Source organism: Portunus trituberculatus, chromosome 49 (genome assembly GCF_017591435.1).
Source record: "Portunus trituberculatus isolate SZX2019 chromosome 49, ASM1759143v1, whole genome shotgun sequence".
Classification (NCBI taxonomy): Eukaryota; Metazoa; Arthropoda; class Malacostraca; order Decapoda; family Portunidae; genus Portunus; species Portunus trituberculatus.
The window spans coordinates 1,220,594-1,245,246 of record NC_059303.1 but is presented as its reverse complement, the minus strand read 5'-3'; the positions used below and the strand labels follow the sequence as shown (position 1 = coordinate 1,245,246).

Sequence of the window (24,653 nt, the reverse complement as noted above, 5' to 3'; positions counted from 1 at the left end):
TGAGACTGAGGAAGTGGTTCATAACCCAGAAAAGTACAGTAAGAAAGGACTAAAGAAACTTACGTATGAGCGGAATGTAATGTATTCCAACATAAATGGAGTGATATCGGGATTTTAGAACTCAACGATTACTTGAGGACAAGAACCCAGATATTGTGGGTCTTACTGAAACAAAACTGAGAGAGGGAGAAGACCTGATGATGGTTGGAGAAGGAAATATAATGTTTGGAAAAGAAATAGAGTAGGTAAGATGGGAGGAGGAGTGATGTTGCTGGTTAAAAAGATATAAAGGTGGATCAAGTGAAAGAAGGTATGGGAAAGGCAGAAGTGCTAAAGATCAGAGCAGAAACTAATGAAGGAAAAAGAGGCACTACATAGTGGTGTACGTACCACCTAAGACAAATGCATGGTCAGTACAGGAATATGAAGAAATGATAAGAGATACAGGAACATGTCTGGAAGAAATGTTGGGTGGCTGTGAACGAACTATAATGATGGGAGATTTTAATTGTAAAGAGGTGTGTTGGGAGGACTGGTCAATGGAAGGATCAGAGACAACATGGGGAAATACACTATTGACACTGGCAATGGAAAATGTGTTAACTCAGTGGGTCAAAGAAGATACTAGGTTTGGAGGAGAGGGAGCATCGTCAAGACTGGACTTGGTCTTTAGTACAGAGCCAATGGTCATTGAGGAGATGAGGGTGGAGTGCCCTTTAGCAAAGAGTGATCATGCAGTTTTGGAGTTCAAGGTGATAGATGAAGAGAAATCTAGAAGAAATGAAGAATATAAAGTGGGAAGATGGAATTATGCCAAGACAGATTTTGGAAACCTAAAGAAATTCTTTCAAGAGACAAATTGGATGAAATTCAAGAGTGCTAAGGAGCAAATGAAAAGTGGAAGGAATTTATAAAAATATACAAAGAAGGTGAGAAAAATTTGTACCAATAAGACAACATAGAGAAGTTGGAAAGCAGGACTGGTTTAACGATAGATGTGAAAAGGCTAGAACAAGAAAAGAGGATGCATGGAAGAGGTGGAGAAGGAAAAGACGGATTAAGCAGTGGGAAAGTTACAAAAGAGCAAGAAATGAATATGTGTTGATTAGAAGAGAAGAAAGAAAGAAACAAGAAAAGGATATAATTGATAAATGTAAAGACCAACCAAGGCTTTTTACAGACATGTGAACAACAACATCAAAAATAGAGAAAGTATTGAAAGTTTAGAAGTAAATGGAGTATGCAGTGAGGATCCCAGGAAATGGCAGAGGCTATGAATGGATGCTTTCGGAAGGTATTCACAAAGGAGACTGCTTTTGACAAACCACTGGTAATGGAACAGAAAGGGATTATGAAGGAGTTTCAAGTAACTGTGGAGGAGATCAAGAATATGATGGGGAGTTTAGAAGTGAGAAAAGCTGTGGGACCTGATGGGGTATCAGGATGGATTTTAAGAGAATGCAGGGAGCAACTGGCAGAAAAAGTTTGTGAAGTAATTGATGCCTCATTAAGGGAAGGTGTAGTGCCCCAAGACTGGAAAAGAGCTAACATTGTCCCAATTTATAAATCAGGTAACAAGAGAGACCCATTGAACTATAGACCAGTGTCACTTACAAGTGTGGTAGCTAAGATGTGTGAGAGGGTGGTGAAGAATAGATGGACAGACTTCTTGGAGAAAAATGACATACTTTGTGAGTGTCAATTTGGTTTTAGAAAAGGGCGTTCATGCACGACAAACCTGATATGTTACTATTCGAGGGTGATAGATGTAATACAGGAAAGAGATGGTTGGGCTGATGGAATATATCTGGATTTAAAAAAGGCCTTTGATAAGGTACCACACCGGAGACTGATCTGGAAACTTGAAATGGTAGGAGGAGTGCATGGCAGTTTACTAAAATGGATGGAAGACTTTTGGTAGGAAGAGAAATGAGAACAATAATTAAGGACAGACCATCAGAATGGGGCTTGGTGGAGAGTGGAGTTCCACAGGGATCAGTGTTGGCACCAGTAATGTTTGCGGTCTACATAAATGACATGGTGGATGGGGTGTCCAGTTATGTGAGCCTATTTGCAGACGATGCAAAATTGTTAAGAAAAGTGAGATGTGACAAAGATTGCGAACTACTCCAGGAAGACTTGGACAGAATATGGAAATGGAGCTGTACATGGCAAATGGAGTTCAACACGACAAAATGCAAGAAATTAGAGTTTGGCAAGAGTGAAAGAAGAATCAGGAGTATGTACAAGATAGGAAATGAAGACATAAAACCAGTCATGAAGAAAAAGACCTTGGGGTGACAATTACCAATGACCTATCGCCAGAGAGACATATAAACAAAATAATTGGAGAAGTATTGAACTTATTGAGGAACATAAGAGTGGCGTTCGTATATTTAGATGAAGAAATGATGAAGAAAATAATTACTGCAATGATAAGACCAAGGCTTGAATATGCAACAATACAGTGGGCTCGAACTTAAAGAAACACATAAGGAAACTAGAGAAAGTACAGAGGGCTGCAACAAAATGGTGCCTGACTTAAGAGATTTGACTTATGAAGACAGACTGAACAGAATGCAACTTCCGACCCTGGAAAACAGAAGAGAAAGGGAGACCTGATAGCAATATACAGAGTGATGATTGGCATGGAAAAATGGATAGGGAAGATCTGTGTATGTGGAATGAAAGAATGTCGAGAGGGCATGGGAAAAAACTAAAATGGCCACTTATAGGAGAGATGTGAAAAATATAGCTTCCCTCATAGAAGGGTGGAAGCATGGAATAGTTTAGACGTGGAAGTGGTCAACGCAAGGAATATTCATGATTTTAAGAAAAAGCTGGACATTAGTAGATATGGAGACGGGACAGTACGAGCATAGCTCTTTCCGTATGTTACAATTAGGTAAATACAATTAGGTAAATACACACACACACAAAACAAAAATTTTCTAATCTCTCTCTCTCTCTCTCTCTCTCTCTCTCTCTCTCTCTCTCTCTCTCTCTCTCTCTCTCTCTCTCTCTCTCCTCTCGTTTCCCTCTCCTTCCCTCCCTCCCCTCTTCCTCTCGAAGATAAGCTACATGCGTCCCGCTTGTGTCTAAAATATTAGCAAATGTCACTCTCTCTCTCTCTCTCTCTCTCTCTCTCTCTCTCTCTCTCTCTCTCTCTCTCTCTCTCTCTCTCTCTCTCTCTCTCTCTCTCTCTCAAGAGAGAAAGCGTTCATTTTCTTTTTTCGAAGGCGATATAGTGACTAAAAAATAGCAGCATTATACACAAAGACGACAAGTATGACAAGCTTGCACGAGTTTCCCGCGCTCGGGCGCACAGCACTACCACCCGTATATCATACAGGCAGGCTTTTTTAACATCCGGCGCGAAGGGGTTAATGAAATACCATGGTATTTCATAGGTAATTCACTATCACTCAGTGACACAGTCAAGGTTATACTCATGGCATGAGCGTATATGAATCCTAAGATATGATATTCATTATAGCAGGCAACAGAGGAGTGAAAACATAAACATCATGATGAAAGTAACATGCAAGTAAAAGGGTCACAAGAAGAAGAAGAGGCCGAGTGGCAGCGAGTCTCTCGCTTCATCTGTGGCTGATCTCATCTCTGCTTTATTTTTTGGTATTCCATGTAAGATTTCACTTTATGCATTACAAAACAATTCTTTCTTGGGGGCAAGGTTTGTAAAAAGCTAATAGAAATATTGTTTTATGAACATAAATGCATATATAAGACAGTAACACCACCTCCAGAGGTGGTGTTTCCAGCAACCTCAGAGCAACCTGATAGCAACCTTGTCACCATCCCTCCAAGCGCTCATGGATGCCATTTCGCTGCAGGAGGTTGCTCTGATGTTGTTAAAGAATCTTGGATCCAGCTCCAGGAGCGCTAGAGACAGAGGCGGGGAGCCAGCAAATCATAGCGAAGCTACCGCGTTCGGTCCCTCACCCAGCAAATTCAAACCCAGAAAATTCGCTAAAACAGACATGGTTGTACGTTATGCAGACTTTTTAGCCTAACTTTATATAGTACATTAAACCGGAAATTTGTTAAACGAATGTTCGTGAAGCGGAATATTACTGTACAGTAAAGATGCTGGTTATAAAAGGGAAAATGAGACTGGTAATTTACATGATATTTACTGTTATGTCCTCTCAAAATACCTAGTCTAACATTATGAGTGGTGAGAAGAAACATAAGATGAGACCACATTTGATTTTAGTTATTGCCCCAAGCTCAACTTATTTATTGAAGATCATTGGATGGAGAGACTTTTTTAATTGGTCTGGTTATACAACACTCAGTAAGACGGGAAAGCATCAGTGTGTCCTTCCATTGTGGTGACCAGATGAAAAGTGAGTCAACTTGCACATGCGTGCCTGTGTGGTGACCTGACTCCCACCTCAGGACAAGTGGCAACATTGCCTGACCTGATATGCTACATCATCATACATGTAGTACATGAAATGCCTTAATTTGATTTGGTATGTAATACTTACTTGTATCACCTGCCATTTAATGAAGTAGTCAGAAAATTTTAGAACAAGAGGAGAGCAAAAAAAATAGGAACAAGAAGCTGAAGCAAAAAGAAAGAGAATGTAGGAAAAGAAAATTAAGAAGGAAAAAGAAAGGAAGGAATGAGAGGAGAAGAAGAGCAGAAGGGAAGAAAAACAGTTCAGGGCTGTCTGCTTCACAAAAGCAGTAAGGCAATGAGACAGACTCTTCAGACAGTATGGATGAGCCAATCTTGGACGATGATTTGGATGATTTCATTAAGATATGAAATAACTGCAAAATGTCAATGTGATACAAGAGCCAAAGTGAGAATAAAGTGTGCATTGTGTGACAGCTGGTAGCATGTGGAAAGTGTGAGTGGGATTGATTTGAGTGGAAAGTCTCAGGAAGACATTGAGGCAAGGAATGTTGAGTTTTTTTTTGTGATATATGCAACTTAGGCTGTCTTGCTACTGTATAATGAAACTTTACATGGATTATTTTCAACATTTTAGTTTGAATTCTGTTGGTGATCTATTTGTTTATGATTTTCAACATTAACTAACAGTTTTTTTCAGTTTGTTTGCCACTACATTGTGTAAAAAATAAAAAGCTAGTTTGGAATTATATATATATATATATATATATATATATATATATATATATATATATATATATATATATATATATATATAGTACAGGAGAGAGAAGACCTTCAAAAGGATGGTTATCTTCATTATATCCACTTCACAACGTTTTGGGAAAGTACATATCCCATCTTCAGGTACAAAAAGACACTGTAAAACCACACATAAAACGTTAAAAAGAATGACCAGACGCAGTGGTCCTGCTATTTGTTCCTCCAACAGGTAAGTGGGGAGGGAGACTGGCTTACCAGTATTTATAGGCTCCTACTCACTAGATGGCAAAATCTGATTGGTTCACTAAGAATTTCCTATCCAATACAAAATATAGTACAAAATTCTAATCTGTCATAGCTAATGCATAAAAAAAGAGAAAATTTAAAGGTATGATGTACAACAGTTAGTCTATTACAGAAATATTTTAGCCTGAACGAAATACTCAATGCTGATTGGTATATGTGGGCCGCCATCAGGCTGAAAGGCCCGCGCCACTCCACAAAGTGGCAATCTAACAGACAGACAGCTGATTGGTTCAAACAAAGTACATGTATATGAACCTACGGCTCCTAACTATGCTATAATGACACTATCTCACCAAGTTCGAAAATATTAAGAGAAATTTAATAATTTGGTAGGTATTTCTGTACCATTTAACTCTGGCTTCTCTTTTACAATAAATAAAGATTCCGCTATCGTAAGGTCTGAGTTACAATATGCCCTATACTTTATGTTGAAGTCCTAATCAGTAAATGCATGATTACATTGTAATGCGTGTTCTCTTATATTCGAGAAACTAGGCTCAGTGATACGAGTATTTGTTCTATATGATACTCCCAAGTGGTCAGAAATTCGAATTTTTAGGTTCCAACAGGTGGAACCAAAATTCGAATTTCTGATAAATGATAAAACCCTATAGCACCATTTTTTTTTTCTTAACTGATTATCAGTCAGTATTTTATGAGAATATTTTTACAAACCATATTGTTGTTTTCGTTACTGAGAGTGATGTATCCCTCAGGTATTAACATTAGATTATGACTACATGAGTGACCGGCTCCTGGGTGTGCTGGCGACACCCTATACCTGTCCCCTGCGGCGCCTGGTGCTACATGTCCATGGCATTGACCAGACCCACCAGGGCACCTCAGAGTACATGTGGTATTGCTTCAAGCAGCAGCAGTGAGTATCCAAAGGGACTGGGGGGAGCTAGACTTTTTTTAGTTTATGTTCCAAAGTTTATGCTCTTCATTTCTTTCTTACTTCTGCTGTACTGCTCTTTTTTTTCTTATTTGTCCTTTGTGCCAGTGGCGCTCTCTCTCTCTCTCTCTCTCTCTCTCTCTCTCTCTCTCTCTCTCTCTCTCTCTCTCTCTCTCTCTCTCTCTCTCTCTCTCTCTCTCTCTCTCCAAAGTCTGTGTTCTTCATTTCATTCTTCTTTCTGTACTACACTATTTTCTTATTTGTCCTCTGTCATACCTTCTCTTTCAGTCTTAATTCCGAAGTCCATATTCATTTCCTTCTTCCTTCATCCTTATGAGGTGATCACATTCTGGGTGTAGCAGGTGATAGTTTGCTCCTTTGTCATTTTGTTTCCCATGTTCAAGGTAACATATTAGGTAACTTCAGACTTGTCTTTATGGTATTCTCATGAGTTAGACTGTTGCCATTAATTCTAATGATACCTTAAACTGAATCTCAGGGACATTGACAGTGTAGAATACCTATTTGTATTTATGTATTTACCTAGTTGTGTTTCATGGTAAGAGAACTATGCTTGTGTTGTCCTATCTCCATATGTTTTAATATTCAACATAGCCTTGAATCCATGTATACGTCTTGCATTTGCTATCTCCTTTTCCAGACTGTTCCATAGATCTATTCTTCTTTATGGGAAACTACTTTTTACTTCTCTACAAACACTCTTCTTCCATCTCTCTCTCCATATCCTGTAGTATCTTGTGTATCCAGTATCATCAAGTCTGCTTATGTGTCCCTTTTTCTATTTTTCCAACAATGTTACGAGAGGAGGTCAGAAAGTTCTGCAATTTAGGTATTCATTTCAAAGGAATAAAAATGGTGACTACATACATAATTTTTTAATGTACAGTCAACGCTCGATTAATGTGAGAGCTATGTTCCTGGAGATGTCTTATTATTCAAACAGAATTTTTGCATTGAAAACAATGGTAATATGGGGGCTTGTGGTTACATTCCTAGCCACTGGAAAAGTTTGCCTATTTGGGGGAATTTGCTACTCAAACCTTTACTTCCTGAACATGCTTTTAAGTATAAAAAACTATATTCTTTTAAGTAAACATGTTGTTTTGGAGATGTAAATGACACATATGTACAAAAAAAATTATTTTTATTTAAAATTGAGAAAATATATTAACTTGACAAAATTGTCCTTATAGGCATACAACATTTTTGTTTTTCTCAAAATTTTGATTTTGGAACCTATTATGAAATAAAATTGTCCTAATACAGTGTAATATCATGTAAACAAGAATTATATATTATAATGCATATTTACCAAAAAATATAAGGATAATTATATTCCAATATATACCTATATACAATTTTCTATTTCCTTTGGTTATTCTAGTTTGATTGCACAGGCCAGCAGAACATTGCTTTCCTTTCTGTACATACTTATCTTGTATAAACTTATATGACTATTCACGTTCTCTAGTAATTGAGAAATAAAATACAACTTTCATCACAGTCCAAAACGTATAAGTCAGAGTGACTGATTAGTGACTAATATTTCCTTTGGTTATAGAAGTTTGAAGTAACAAATACAACTCTTGACTTACAGCCCAAGAAAACTAAAGCTTGCAATTCTTTCACATCTTACGATGAAAATTAAATTTGTTTTATCTCAATTGGTGTGAAATTCCTGAAAGCAATTTTGTTTTGATTCCAAACATAAGTGAACTTCACATTTCTGGCAGAACACTGAAATCTTGCCTTTACACCTAGGTAATTTACAGGAACCCCTACAAGAAGATATGATAGGGAAATTATCAATCTTATCCAATCTGATATCCTTATCAGGAATTGGTTTAGTAGCTTTTCCCCTTTTTTTCTTAGCAGTGTATGCACCGCTTACTGCATTACCTAAGCTCTTCCTCTTTTTCCCTTTTGTCTTTCCACTTAGCAAGAGAGAGTAAGATAATTTTAGCTTGAAATCACAAAAGCTCATTTGCTTTCTCTCAGGAACTTCCAGCCAGAGAATTTGCCTGTCGTCTGTGTAACAACCATGAGTTGGCTTAGGCGTAGGTGATAGATCTGGTGATGGATTGTCAATTTCCAGAACAAGGGTTTCATCTGGATGTTCATACTCTTCAGTTGACTCTTCTGAAATATATTTTATATTTTGTCATCTTGGGAATGGTAACAAACCATAAATTTTGGTATATCAAACTTTTCTAAAAGTTCTGTTCATATTCCAAAGCAAATTCCACTATATGTAAAAACATACCATATTCTGAGTCATGTGGCTTATAATTATCATCAACTTCATCATTAGCATACTCATCAATATCCTTAGAATCACTTGTACATAGTGGTAGCACCTCCATCTGTCTCCTTACGACCGTAGAAAGTTGTTGTCTTGAAGCCTATTCTGCCTGTTATGAAGGAGTGTTTTCCTTTACTGTTTATATATATACATTTATTTATGATGGTAAGTAGTATTGTATTCCCAAAGTATGTTATATTTCACAGTCCATAAAGGTCACATAAGAGAAAGACAATTGTTCCTTACAATACTTAGACAAAAGGAGGCTAATAATTTATTTAGTGAGCTTTGTTTACATCTTTCAAGTTATACATGCAGTCAAATGCCTAACGAGACAATATTGTCCTCTTTTGTTATTACATAATAAATGTTTTTTTCTAAAATAAATCTGGAATATCTAGTTATATTTCAGATCAGAGAGATTCTTATATTAAGTAAATAAAGTTTCATTTCAATACATTACCTGGATTAGGTTCCATGATGACATATATGAAGGTTTCTTGGAGCTCATGAAAGCACCTCCTCAACCTCTGACAACCTGAGGCATACTGAGCAATAGAGTCCTGCAGGAGCCCAAACAGCCAATCAGGGTCGCCAATGTAAGAGGACAGAAAAGTCCTGCTAGGCAAACCACACTCTACATGCGATATTCTGCCCATATGGACCATTGATTTAAAGGAGGACAATTTTGTCCTTATAGGAAGTAAAGGGTTAAAGAAAATTATTAATACAGAGATCCTCTTTTAGTGCACACCTCAGTCAATGTGTTTCCAGCTTTTTGCGCACACTCACTTTTTTTCCATCACTTGTACAATGCGCAAAATTTCCGACTTTATGAGCACTTTCTTTTGAGAACAAAATATATTTGCTATAAAATTATTTTTCTGTCAAGAACCAATAAAATGAATTAGAATAAATTTTGAAATGATATTTTGATTACAAAATAATAATTAAATGTCAAAATATATACATTAAACATTATATATTAAAGAACCAATGACACAGTTCAACACAGTGTTTATGTTTTGGTCCAGCCATTAGGGGTGGGCAAGAGTCACTCTCTTGGAGATAACGATTCCGACTCCAGAGGCTGGCGGAGTCGGTGGAGTCGACTCCACGGCGCCACACTCTTCCCAGTTCCCACATGTCTGGCACAGAGCAACCCTAGAGTCATCCCCAGCTCGTCAAACATTACAGGCCTTATCGACTCCAGTGTCGCAAGAGCCTTACCGGATCCAGAGTCACTTCCCCGCGCGCCAAGCATGCAGAACATACCAACACGCCTTCTTTCCTGTGTCACCACACAAATGTCATTCCATACCTAGCTCATTACCCCAGTATTCATCATGTCTTCTACACTCTGTCAATTATATACATGAAGTTATTTTTTTATATAGTGGAGACTCAATAATCGAATGTCTAAATAGTCAAACTTTTCAGTAGTCGAACACAAAAGTTCGACTTAATACTAAAAAAAATACCTATTAGTCAAACGTCCATCCCTGTGGCTGTAAACAATGGGTTTCTTCTCTCTTCCCGCCGTCCCACGTGCTCCTCGGGCCACTGCAGCCAGTTTATCCTTCACTGTCGTAAAAATAACATTATCCTGCGCTTTCTCTCTGCATTTTTTTTTTTTCCCCCATTTAGAAGCTTATAATGGCACCAAAGAGGCTTGTTAGTGGTGAGAATAAACCTACAAGAAAGAATGTAGTGACAACCATCGAAAGGAAAAAGGAGATTATTGATAAATACGAGAAAGGAGGAAGAATAACCAATCTTGCAGCTGAGTACTATATGGCTAAATCTACAATAGTCACAATACTGAAGAAGACAGCTCATTGAAAGAGCTGATGTGGCGATTGGTGTGAAAAGGCAAGTTAAGCAACCTGCGGCAATGGAAGAAATAGAAAAATTGTTGATTGGATAAACCAAAGGAAGATGGCTGCCGATTCTTTGTCATAGGGTATAATTTGTGCGAAGGCTAGGCTGTTGCATCGTGATCATATTTCTGATACTACATCTGACTCCAATGATGATTTTAAAGCAAGTAAAGGGTGCTTTATGAATTTCAATAAAAGAACTGGAATTCATTCTCTTGTGAGACACGGCGAGCCACCAAGTCAGGAGTAAACATATGCTATACATCATACTGTCATCAACTTCCACGATGGATGGTGGAAGCGATAGTGATTTCACGGTGTCCGATTCCGCCACCTCTCCAGCGTGCCTTACTTCTACACCTCGAGTCTCTCGCCATGTTGTGGGAGACAACTTTTGAATGAGAGTGTTATCAGAAAGGCTTTCGAAGTAACAGTTTCTACAATAATAGAGAGCGAAGATAGTGATTTTCTGGGCTCTGATACGGATATAGGAGGTTCAACCATCAAGGGGGAGGACATTCCACCACCACTACCAGCCACTCCTATTGTATGTATTTTATATGTTTTTGCAAAAATTATACAAATTAGATAACTTTGCAAACATTTTGATTGAGAGGGAGAGAGGATACAAAGGGCCCACTTTTTATCGCTCTAGCCAAGGCCGCTGGACCCAATCAGACACCGATGATACTACCTTATTCAATCTGTGATACTTTGATAACCATAGCATCTTGAAACTTCTGGTATTTTGCATTGCCAAGAGGAAGAGTTGCTTGTGGGCAGAACACCATTTGTTCTCACTCTTTTATTGAATTTCCAAGTGTAATCAGTATGTGAATACAGGCTATTTTTGTGTTTCTCGCCAAACCTCCCAAGTTAACGCGAGCTAAAAATCCCAACATTCCAAGTTTAAGGGGTTGATTGTGATGAAACTGGCCTGTTTTGGAAAAAAAAAACTACCAAACATGATCTGTATAACAAAAGAAGAGAAGTGTTTGCCAGGACACAAGCCCATGAAAGACAGGCTAACCCTGCTTCTGTGTGCCAGTGCTTGCGGCGACTGCAAAATTAAACCGCTGCTTTTTTCTAAACCTGGGTTTGGCAATGGCTGGAACGAATTACCTGATTTATAGGTATCAGTAGTCGAACTTTTTAATACTCAAATGGCCATTTGGAACTAATTAATTTCGAGTATTGAGTCTTCATTGTATTCATTATTACAAGTTTGTCGAGGATTTTATATATATACAGTAATACTCTGCTTAACGAACAGGATAGGGGGTGTCAAAGTTGTTCGTAGAGCGGAAATTCGTTAAGCGGACATAATTTTCCCATAGGAAATAATGGAAATATAGGGGATGCGTTCGGGGCTGGTCTCCAACATACCACATAGGTTAAAAAGAAATATATATATATATATATATATATATATATATATATATATATATATATATATATATATATATATATATATAATATATATATATTTCTATTAGCTTTTTACAAGCCTTGCCCCCAAGAAAGGATTGTTTTGTAATGCATAAAGTGAAATTTTACATGAAATACCAAAAAATAAAGCAGAGATGATGAGATCGGCCACAGACGGCGGAGACTCTGGCGACTTGGCCGCTTCTTCTTCTTGTGACCTTTTTAGCTTTGCGTGATGTCTTTCACCGCGATATTAAATTTGTTTCCACTCCTCTATTGCCTGCTATAATGGATATCATATCTTAGTATTCATATACGCTCATGCCATGAGGATAACCTAGACTCCATGGCACTGAGTGATAGTGAATTACTAATGAAATACCGCGGTATTTCATTAGTAATTAGTGTACATTATAATGACTTAGTCTTAAATTAAACTGCTTAAATATTTAGTTTAACTTCATAATTTTTACTTTCATTAAACTTTTTACTGTACTATGATGCAGTCTCGCTTTGTTTACTCTCAATGGAAGTTCAAGTCAGGGGTTAAACTTGTTATAATCGGTTCGCTTAACGAAGTTTCACTTAACGAAGATTTTTTTTAGGAATGCAACCCCATATATATATATATATATATATATATATATATATATATATATATATATATATATATATATATATATATATATATATATATATATATATATATATATATATATATATATATATATATATATATATATATATATATATATATATATATATATATATATATATATATATATATATATATATATATATATATATTATATATATATATATATATATATATATATATATATATATATATATATATATATATATATATATATATATATATATATATATATATATTTTTTTTTTTGCTACAATGAAGGTTTAATTTTACTACCATCTGCTCGTTTTACGAACACCAAACTTGCTTTAACGAAATTTTATCCTGGTTTGAAAGCTCCGCTGTATCACGCAAGCTGACAGGCTTTTGAATACACCAGCGCCTTTCATGGACAACACACGCACCTACTTCAAAACAATAACAGCGTCATCAGCAGCTCGTCTTCCCTCGCTCAATATGCCACCAAAACGCCCTGCAATGTTGCCTAGCGTTGCTAAGCAGACCAGAAAGTCTCTTAGTCTCAAAGTGAAGCTGGATATTATTCACAGACACGAGAGGCGAGAAAACTAATAGCATTGCTTGCCACCATGGCGTGACTCCATCTACTGTCTACCATTTTCAAGTCAGCAGACTCTATTAAGAAGGCTGGTGAGATCATATCTTCCTTGCAAGCTAAAAGAACCACCTGAACTTGTGACTCTACAATGGATAAAATGGAAAGCCTTGTGGAAATGTGGTACATAAGTTTTGTATGCGGTACAATGATGCGCCCTTTGTTTACATTCCACAAGTTGCCAGCTAGCATATTTCCCACTCCACTCTCCTTCCCATCATAAATTTAAGATTATCAACATTATAAAGTTATGTACATACATACATTAGTGTACATTATAATGACTTAGTCCTAAATTAAACTGCTTAAATGTTTAACTTCGTAATTTTTACTTTCATTAAACCTTTCACTGTACTATGATGCACTCTCGCTTTGCTTACTCTCAATGGAAGTTCAAATCAGGGGTTAAACTTGTTAGAATTGGTTCTCTTAACGAAAATTCACTTAACGAAGGGATTTTTAGGAACGTAACCACTTAGTTAAGCGGGGGTTGCCTGTATGTATATATATATATATATATATATATATATATATATATATATATATATATATATATATATATATATACAGGCAACCCCTGTTTAACGAAGGTTCACACAATGAAATTTCGCTACAACAAAGGTTTCATTTTACTACCATCTGCTCGTTTAACGAACACCAAACTCGCTTTAACGAAGTTTTATCCAGGTATTTTTTTTCCAAGTTTGGAAGCCCTGCCGTATCACGCAAGCCGACAGGCTTTTGAATACACCAGGAGCCGCAAATACTAAGGCTAGCCTCAGGAGAAATCCTTGGACACCTGTAGAATCAAGATCAAGATCAAGCCTCTCGTGGACAACAGTCACAACACACGCACCACTCACTCCCATAAGAGCGTCAGCAGCAGCTCGTCTTCACTCGCTCAACTTACCACCAAAACGCCCTGCAATGTGGCCTAGCGTTCCTAAGAAGACCAGGAAGTCTCTCACTCTCGAAGTGAAGCTGGATATTATTCACAGACACGAGAGAGGCGAGAAAACTATAGCATTGCTAGCCACCATCTTGACTCCATATACTGTCTCTACTATTTTCAAGTCAGCAGACTCTATTAAGAAGGCTGGTGAGATTGTATCTTCCTTGCAAGCTAAAAGAACCACCTGAACTCATGACTCTACAATGGATAAAATGGAAAGCCTTGTGGAAATGTACATAAGTTTTGTATGTGGTACAATGATGCTCCCTTTGTTTACATTCCACAGGTTGCTGGTTAGTGTCTTTCCCATTTCACTCTCCCTCCCTTCATAAATTTAAGATCATCAACATTATAAAGTTACGTACATACATACGTTAGTTTGCATTATAATGACTTGAATTAAATTTAACTGCCTAAATGTTAAACTTCATAATTTTTACTTTCATTAAACCGTTTACTGCACTATGATGCACTCTCGCTTTGCTTACTCTCAATGGAAGTTCAAGTCATGGGTTAAACTTGTTATAATCGGTTCGCTTAACGAAGTTTCGCTTAACTAAGTGTTTTTTAGGTACGTAACCCCTTCGTTAAGCGGGGGTTGCCTATATATATATATATATATATATATATATATATATATATATATATATATGTGTGTGTGTGTGTATATATATATATATATATATATATATATATATATATATATATATATATATATATATATATATATATATATGTTTCATTTCAACTGATTGCTAATTCAGCATTTATCATTTTCTTTAAGATATTTTCTTTATATTTTATAACTGTCTTCATCTCTTTATCAATTTTTTGTATGATCGCCGAAGCTATATCGAGATTTCGGGTCTTGTGACCCTTCCTCAGTAGCGTTGTATCTCATTTGCTGGTGTCAGAGGGAATGCTTTGACCGGACTGGGAGGGCTCTCAGTACCATGATGCATTTTCATTTTCATTCTGGTTACTATTTCAGAAACTTATGTGGGGATCAAGATAGTGAAGACTGGTAATTAATTTTCTGACCTCCATAGACCATTATTATTATTATTATTATTATGAGGTCAATGAAGGCGACCCACTGGAAAGCATAACTGCATAAACCCAAAGGCCCAGTGGGCGGCACCTCACCGATAAGTGAAAGGAAGTAACAGGAATGAACAACAGAATAGGAAGATTGGTAGAGATCTAAGAGGTAGTGAGTTCAGAGAGAAGAAAGGTATTCACACGTTTTTTAAATGCTTCAATGTTACTAGAATTAACAATCTCGTTAGGAATTGTATTCCAGAGTCTAGCAGATACTGGGATAAAACACCGGAAAATTGTGAAGTATTACATCGATTCACAGACAAGGAACGGTCATTCATGATCAAGGATTGTCTTGTAGCACGTGCTGGTAGTGAAGGGCAGGCAAATGACAATGCAACGGGTGGTTGGAATTAGACATGATTTTGAAGAAATAGGACAATGATCCAACCAAACGACGATGCCAAGATTAATCTCAAGATTAGGAAGAAGAAATTTAATCTGGTTGAATGCTCTATCTAAAAGCTTTAAGTGAGACTCTGCTGCAGAGATCCACACAGAGTGACAATATTCAAAATGAGGCAGTATGAAAGAGTAAAAGCAATTTCTTACAATATCATCAGAGGAATATATCCGCCTACATTTGCGTAACAAACCAACTTTACATGAGACTGATGATGCAAGTGAGCGCAAGTGCAACTCAAAAGTAAGTTTGGGATCAAGGGTGACTCCGAGTAACTTCAGAGACGAACAATTAGGAATAGGTATAGGAATAGGTATAGGTTTAAATAAAATGGTCTAATTGTACACAAATTTTAAGGTAAAAATGTGTCCCAGTACTTGAGGGGTTAATGCCTTCAATGAAATAAACCATGAGTACAATTTGGTGGTGGTTGGTAGGAGTGTTTGTTTATCATCACATCAGCTGATTGAGCCATGTAGTCCAGACCATGCTGCTTCACCATTCCACTACAGGCAACATGGAAAATTTTATGAAGAGAACCAACCCTATTACTGATGCAGAATGTAGTTTATTAATAGACTTGGTGAGCCAGGGAAAAGTTCTTCCAGATTAAAGCACAGATGGCTGTATAGTGGCCTTAACATGGGAGAGAATGACCACCTTCAACTGTGTAGACTATGGGAAGAGGAGAGTCCTCCAACTATTTACATAAATGGGTACTTATCAAGTGATAAAGACAACAACTGATCATAAGCCAAGTAGAATTCTGAGAGAAAACTTAGAAGATGGAGATGTGGTGATTGAATCTGGCAGTGGTAATGTTGTTGTTTCTAACTGGGTTTGGTTCTAATCACAATTTTTGTAAAATAGGCTATTTGAATAATAACCTATATATTTTTTATGTTTGTAAAAATCAATTAGTTCACAAAAGAAACTAATGATAACAGGTATTTAGGTAAAACTTATGCAAAGATAATGATGAAAACATGGTCTTGGTTCACTTTTGTAGTGAAGGTAAATCCTGCCTGATTGTTGCTTTCCTGAGCAGTGGGAAGGTAGCATTCTCTTTAAGAATATCAATTTCTCCCAGACGGTGTCCTTCAACAGATGAAGGTGGAAGGTATTGCGTAACAATCTAACTGAGAGAGTCAGTGTGATTCCCCCAAAACCAGCATGGGTGCGTGTGTTGTCATCAAATTGAGTTACGTTAAATTGAATAAATCACATTATTTAATCATATCTCCTTAAATATCAAGTGGCATTAAATCAAAATCATGTTATTCAAACTTGCTTTATTTGAGAGTTGACTTTAATCATCCTTGACTTTAATTAACTTGAACCACTTGTCATATAGGCTGTGGATTTCTTCTACCAGCTAGAAGTATCACAACTGCTCCACCAACTATATTGTCACAGCCTCCTTGACCTTTTCTTCATCATCAAACCTCCATCCCTGTAACAAGAATTTGAGCCAGTAGAACAGTAAGTAGTCACTTGGGATCAAGTCTAGACTGTGGGATAGATGATTGAGCTGCTCGAAGGCACTGTCCCTCAGAGTAGCTTGGGCACAGCAAGCCCTGTGCAGGAGAAAGACACAATGGATCAACTTGCCCTGCCTTTTCTGACAGATAGAGTCCCTCAAGCAACTGAATACTTCAGCATATCACTCCCCTATGATCATAGAGCCACACAGTAGGAAGTCTACCAGCAGCGCTCCCGTAGTGCCTAAGAAGATGATGACCACAATCTTGCCTGTCGATGGTCAGGGATAATTTTTGTTTCTAGGCCATGCTCTTGACCTTTATCTCTATGTCTCAGAGGTGAACTGATGTTACATCATCTGTCATAACATCAACTCAAATCCCACTTCCTCTGTGTTGTACAGGGTCAGCAGCTCCTCTAAACTTGTGGAGTGCTGAAGGCAATCATGCCAAGAAAGATTTCGGGGTATCCAAGGAGCAGAAACTTTGTTCATGCCCAGGTGATGATGTATAGTGTTGCAAATGTGTTATGGAGAGATTCCAATCTTCAACAAAATTTCACCTTCACCTGCTGATTCTCCATGATCATTGCCTGCTGATGGTCTTCAGTGTCTTCAGAGGTTGTCTCAGAGGGACATCCCATACATGGATCATATTCAAGGGACTCACAGCCATAAGAAAATTCCCTGTGCTAGCAGGTGACTGGTAAATGAAGGGACACTGTTGTTGTACATGCAACCAGCCTGTCATGGATCTCCTTTGGATTTCCCCCCTTTTGTCAAGAACTTGATTACTGCACAGTACTTGATCTTGTCCTTTGTTGCCAACTCTTGCTAATCATGTCCACTCTTTGCATCTTTATGACTGAGGAGAAAGCAAGAAAGGAGAGTGGCACTGTTTGTGAACATGTCAGAACCACTCATAACAGGACACAACAGATCACAACTGGTTGCACTACCTAACACACCAAATTGCAGGACTTTCTCACCATCCCTTGTAGGTTTAAGGTGTAATTTAGTTGATGGATGTTGTCATTATAATATATATATTTTTTTTTGTTCATGAAGCAAATTTAGTTAATGTTGTCATAGTAATATCAATGTGTTATTTCAGTCCTCAGTGCTCACTGGTGGTTACTCTGATGCACTCCTATGATGGGGTGGAACAGCTGGGATCAGGTCTGCTGCACCCTTCCATGCCCCTCACCCACTTCAGGGCCTTCTTCTGTGAATGGGTTTGTGACGTGTGTTGCTCTTAAGTCCTCACTGCAAGAATAGAATTTTTAAAAATTCATTTAAACTTAAGCTTATGTTCTGTTGTAGCGGTTTAGCCCATTCCCAGGGTGGTAGGTAGATGTGCGAGGGGTCACAGGCTAATCAGAGGCTCAGCATGGGTGTGCACTGATGGTGCACAGCACAACCCCAGGACCAGGACCACCAACACACACTTGCTGGATGCTTTACATATAACGATACACGGGTTCACCACACATACAAAACAACTGGGGCTGGGGTGGAATCCATGAAAATTGTAAATAGCATGTTGGTAGTAACGAAGTCTAACGAATAGGTCTGATAGTGACATCACAATGAGGTCAGATAAGTGGTATCCATGAACACTTGTCACTATTGGGCGTGGATGTCACTAACCAATCCAAGAGTACTCATTGTCACGAGCAAAGGCAGCCAATCACAAAGCAGCTTTGGATTCTCTCTTGCTGAGGAGTGTGATATTGTTTGTAACCTTTTGATCCAGCATAACGTCCCCACGGCTACTACTCACCACAGTCAACATTCTTAACTTTCCTATAATTTTGCCTACTGAACTTCAAAAACAATGATTCACCAACATTGAGACCTTAACCTTGGTGAAAGAGATGTAAAGTTGGGGATGCAGTGGTTTCAGGCAAGCTTGACGACATAAATCACAGCAAAAAAAAAAGAAAAAAAAGAAAGAATGACAAAAGCAGTGGCAGAATGTAGTAAGCTAGTGGTTATGGTTTATGGTTGAATGTTTTATTCCATAGTAGCAGTTACTAGAGTAGCAGGAAGTTCACAAATATTGTGATGAGGGTGGCTGCTGCTTGCTGTCCATGCAACTTGCTGATTGTCGGGCTGGCAGTGTGGGCAAGTTTGAAATTTTGTACTGTTATCTTGATGTTTATTTTCACTGTTGCATACAAGATTTTAATATGTTTTAATCATGTTTTTTGTGAGGTAAAGCTGGGATGAGGTTAAAAAAATCACAGCAAAAAAAAAAAGAAAAAGAAAAAGAAAGACAAAAAAAGTAGTGGCAGAATGTAGTAAGCTAGTGGCTATGGTTTATGGTTGAATGTTTTATTCCATAGTAGCAGTTACTAGAGTAACAGGAAGTTCACAAATATTGTGATGAGGGTGGCTGCTGCTTGCTGTCCATGCAACTCGCTGATTGGCGGGCTGGCAGTGCGGGTAAGTTTGAAATTTTGTAGTTATCTTGATGTTTATTTTCACTGTTGCATGCAAGATTTTAATATGTTTTAATCATGTTTTTTTGTGAGGTAAAGCTGGGATGAGGTTAAAAATAGGTTGCTTTATGCACTTAAATATTTACATATGGGATAGTGATCCCTTTACTACACATCGGGAGGTGTAGTTATTAGTGATGCATGTAGTTAGTTAGCAACAACATCCCACCGACATACAATGCGTTTGTGGATACCATTTTCGGTAGGATGTACGCTTGCACATCAGTAGCGTGTTGTTAAAGTTTTGTGAATTCCACCCCTGGTACGTTACGGCACCCCACAGCACACGTGCACAACACGGTATCACATTAACCAACAAACCTACCTAATGTCACCCAACCTTGTGCACCTACTCCCAACACAACCTGGGTTTACCTATGGAGTGTCAAATTGACCTCAACAATGAGTGAAACCCCTACCCTACACCTGTCTCAGACTATATGTTTGGTACTAGGAGTTTTTCCTCCCCATATTTCCACCTCTCTGGTGAGAGGACAGATTCTGGCCTGGGTAAGACTGGAAAATGGTGATGGAGTTTTGGTTGGCTGCTGTGGCTGTAATGACAATGTTCGGTTTAGCTCTTCTCTCCCTCAACTGGCCACTTAGCTGCTGGCCACACAAGCTATGCATGCAGAGTTTGAATTGGTGAATCTGAAAGGGATAATAAAAAGAGCCAAAGGTGTCTCAACATGCATCAGAACTAATTTATGTCTCTCCTTGGCATCTAATGAACAACTTTCAATCCGAGAAAGAAACACGGTGAGATATTTCGCGCCCTCTACTCTTATCTAGTTTAACTCTAAGATTGGGATATCACAAGGTTTCAAAAAAGTTTTAACAGGTTTCTCAACAGCTGGTTCGTCTTCTTTGCAGTGCATTTCAAGGAGTAAGTCCTCAACACAACATCGTAACACAGTGACCTTGTTTTAATTAATTAATTTTTCCTTCTCTAGAACAATCTACTTCTGGATTTTCCGATTTTACTGCCCTATTTACCTATTTGTGTATTACAGGGCCGAGCTAAGCTCTCTGTGTCCTGTCTCCTTGTCCATTCCTGTCATATCTCTCTTTCATCTGATTGACACACCGCGTCAACGACATCACTGCTCAGTTTATTCCACTTATCAATGCTACGATGCGGGAAACTGTATTTTCTCACGTCATTTAGACAGATGTCCTTTATTAGCTTTTTTCCATGTCCTCGGAGATGATTACTTGTGGTCACCTTTATCAACTCTCTGTCCAGTATGTCAATCTTGTTCACCAATTTATACATAGTTATCATGTCTCCTCTTGTTCTTCTCTCTTCTAATGTGGTCAGCCCCAGCTTCCTCAGTCTTTCCTCATAGTCTAACTCCCTGAGTCCTGGTACCATCCTTGTTGCCAGCCTCTGTACCCTTTCCACCTTCTTCACATTTTTCTTCATATGCGGTGACCAGACACATGCTGCATATTCTAACTGGGGTCTTATTAAGGTACATAATATCTTCTTCATCATTCCTTCATCTAGGTAGTGGAATGCAAGGCCAATATTTTGAAGCATGTTGTATGTTTTCCAAAAATCTTGTTAATGTGTTTCTCCGGTGACAAAGTGTTTTGCAGTTACTCCTAAGTCTTTCTCCTCATTGGTCTCTTTAATTTTCTCATCACCCAGCCTGTAATCCCTGTTTGGTCTGTATCTACTTCTTCCCATTTTCATAACATGGGTCTTGTCTATATTAAATTCCATCTGCCACTCCTTACTCCACTCATATATTTTATCAAGATCTTCCTGTAACTTGTTACAATCTTCCACATTCTTTACTCTCCTCATAATTTTAGTATCGTCCGCAAACATGTTCATGTAACTGTCAATTCCTACTGGCATATCATTAACATAAATCAAAAACATGATGGGATCCAGCACTGACCCTTGTGGAACTCCACTGGTTACCTTCTTCCACTCGGACTTCCTTCCTCTCACCACTGTTCTCATTTCTCTTCCCATTAAGTAATTTTCCATCCATTTTGCTAGTTTATCATTTACTCCTCCAATCATCTTTAGTTTCCACATCAGTCTATTGTGTGGTACTTTATCAAAGGCCTTTCTCAAGTCCAGGTAGATAGCATCCACCCATCCCTCTCTATGTTGTAGTATGTCAGTCACTCTTGAATAAAAACATAATAAATTGGATACACGATCTTCCTTTTCTGAAACCAAACTGCCTTTCACTCAGAATGTTTTCACTTTCTAGATACTCACTCCACTTAGCTTTAATTACTTCTTCACATACCTTGCACAATATACTAGTCAACGATACTGGTCTATAATTTAGCGGTTCCATTCTACTACCATTCTTATATATAGGCACAATGTCAGCTCTTTTCCACTCTTTCGGGACTAATCCTGTTCGTATGGAGGTTTCCACAATATCAAATACAGGGTTCAACAATTGATCCTTACATTCATTTAGCAACCTCCCAGATATGCCATCAGGCCCCATTGATTTATTAATATCCAGATTGCTTATAATTTTCCTTACATCTTCCTTAGTAACCATGATGTCCTGCATTTGCTTTATTTCCGTAGGCCTTCCTCCCATAAAATGCTCCTCCTTTGTAAACACTTTGCAAAAGTTGTCGTTCAAAATTTCAGCTATATCTCCAGCATCTTCATATACTTCTTCCCGTTTTTACCTTTTCTATTGCCTCCCTTTTATTTAGTTTTCCATTTATGAATTTGTAAAACATTTTGGGTCACTATCACAGTTTTCCACCACCCTCTGTTCATATTCCTTCTGTGCTGTTCTCCTTACTTCAACATATCTATTCCTTGCTGTTTTGTAGACTTCCCTTGATAATACATCACTGTTTTCTTAAGTTTCTTCCATGCCTTTTCTTTGTTCTTTTTGCTTCTTCACAATTTCTATTAAACCACTGTTTATTATTTAAAGTCCTCTTTCTGTGATATGGCACAAACTTTTCACAGCAGAGTTATACAAATCCATAAATTTATCGTATTTCAATTGCATATCCCTTTCCTGGTATACCACGGACCAGTCAATTTCATTAAAGAACTCCCTTATATGGTTATAATTTGCCCTAGTATAATTTAATTTTTCCTCCCTGCGTTCCACAATCTTATTCGTGCTTAATTCTGTATCCAGCTCAAAGCTTAGGACATCATGATCGCTTTTCCCCAAGGGACATTCATGTTCAATTTCCTCTTTTAGAGATTCCCTGGTAAATACCAAATCCAACCTTGCTGCAACATCTTGTCCCCTGCACCTTGTTGGTGATCTCACCCACTGTGTCATCAAGTTATTTGTTGCTACCTTTAACAATTCTTCTGCCCACTCACCACCATTCACCACTTCGTAGTCTTCCCACACTATTTCTTTGCAATTAAAGTCTCCAACTATCATCACTCTATCCTTTCTGATGAGTTCTTGCTTCATTCTGTCTAGAGTATTTCTCATCACCATTTGGTACTGTTCATATTCCCAAGCACTGGTTCTGGGTGGTATGTATACTGTTATAATATTAATGTCCCTCTTGCCATCTGTTATAAGCATACTTATCACTTCCTCATTTCTCTTACTATAGTTCACCTCCTTCACTATCAGATCTTCCTTAGTAAGAACCATTATACCACCACCTCCTTTATTTTTCTATCATTTCTCCATACTTTGTAGTGTTTTACAACAAACCAGTCTAGCTTTATTTCGGGCCTTAGCTTTGTTTCCACTACACACATTATGTCCGGTTCGTTATTTCTTAGGTAATCCATACATTCTAGCCTCTTAGACAGAAATCCATCTATGTTCGTGTAAGTCACTTTTATTCCATTCCTAGTCTCATTCTTCCATGTAATGCCTATTCCGTCTGTTTTATCCACCACTTCTTTAGCCTCCCATTTCTCATCCTCCAAAAAACTTGGTCTTTTCCTCCTCTGTTCTTTCGTCATTCCTCTCCTTCACTTCAGTTACAAGCTCCTTCATTTTCATTCGCTCATCTTGTGACATATTTCTTCTTATGTAAATTGTTTTGGTTTCCTCAGAGTCCTTAAGTTTCCAAGCCCTCCTCAACAAGGCCTCCGCTGCCACCTGAGACTTTAATTTCAATTTTAATGGTCTATTCTTGCCTTCCTCAAAAGCTCCCAATCTCACACTTTCTTCTACCTCAGCATATAGGTCCTCTTCTTCCACAGAGATCTTGTTCAGTAAAGACTTAATCCTGTCATTTTCCTTATCCCTCCTGTCCTGCCAGTTCCTGTTAGTTTCCTCCTGCAATCCTATTATGATCACACATTTTTTCTTTTCAGCAATATCTCTCACCACATACTCATTTTCCTTTAGTGCCTTTACCATTTCCCTCTGCGTAATCCCTTTATTTTCCTCTTCCTGCTTTTTTACTATCTCCCTAAATGACCTTTGTACCTCCTGATGTTCATGGTTCACTTCTTTCATCCTGGTATCAATTAGATTAAGGCATTCCTCCTTCCTCAAGTCCCCTTCGGATATTTTTATCTCCATTTCCATGAGTTTAGCCTTCATCTCTTCACATTGTTTCCTTAGTTGTTGGTTTTCTTTCTCCATCTCTACTTTTTCCTTCAATAGCTCTTTATTCGCTAACGTTAACAAATAGATCTCTTTTTTGAACGAATCATTCTCGGCTAGAACTCTATCCAGTTTTTCTTCTATGGACAAAATGTTTAGGAACTTACTTTCCAGTGCCTGGATTCTTGCATCCATATCAAGTTTCTCCAGTCCTTTTGGCGTAGTAATAAAACCTTCAAAGTCTCTTGTTTGCCTAGACGCCATTTTGTTATCGTCAGCTGATTACGGCCAGAACAATCACCGCCCACGCTCTCCTCTCAGGGATCACTCTCCATATCCTTCACTTTCAACACTAAGAGACAGTAGGACATTAACAGGACACTAACTTAGAGTTACGCGGGCCCTGTAACACCATAGGTATTTTCC

At 38.0% G+C, this 24,653-nt stretch overlaps 1 protein-coding gene across 3 annotated transcripts in view; it reads left to right on the top strand.

Annotated features, from left to right (window-relative positions):
• LOC123499072 (F-box only protein 33-like) overlaps positions 1 to 24,653 on the top strand; it is a 302,244-nt gene that overhangs the window by 155,436 nt on the left and 122,155 nt on the right. For all 3 annotated transcript variants that reach the window (XR_006672868.1, XR_006672867.1, XM_045246673.1), the window contains exons 4-5: positions 6,172 to 6,332; positions 18,300 to 18,420. Coding sequence is in view for 1 of the 3 variants with exons in the window: in XM_045246673.1 (XP_045102608.1) it covers positions 6,172 to 6,332; positions 18,300 to 18,420 (282 nt within the window). In the remaining 2 variants the exon portion in view is untranslated. The remainder of the gene's footprint in view (positions 1 to 6,171; positions 6,333 to 18,299; positions 18,421 to 24,653) is intronic.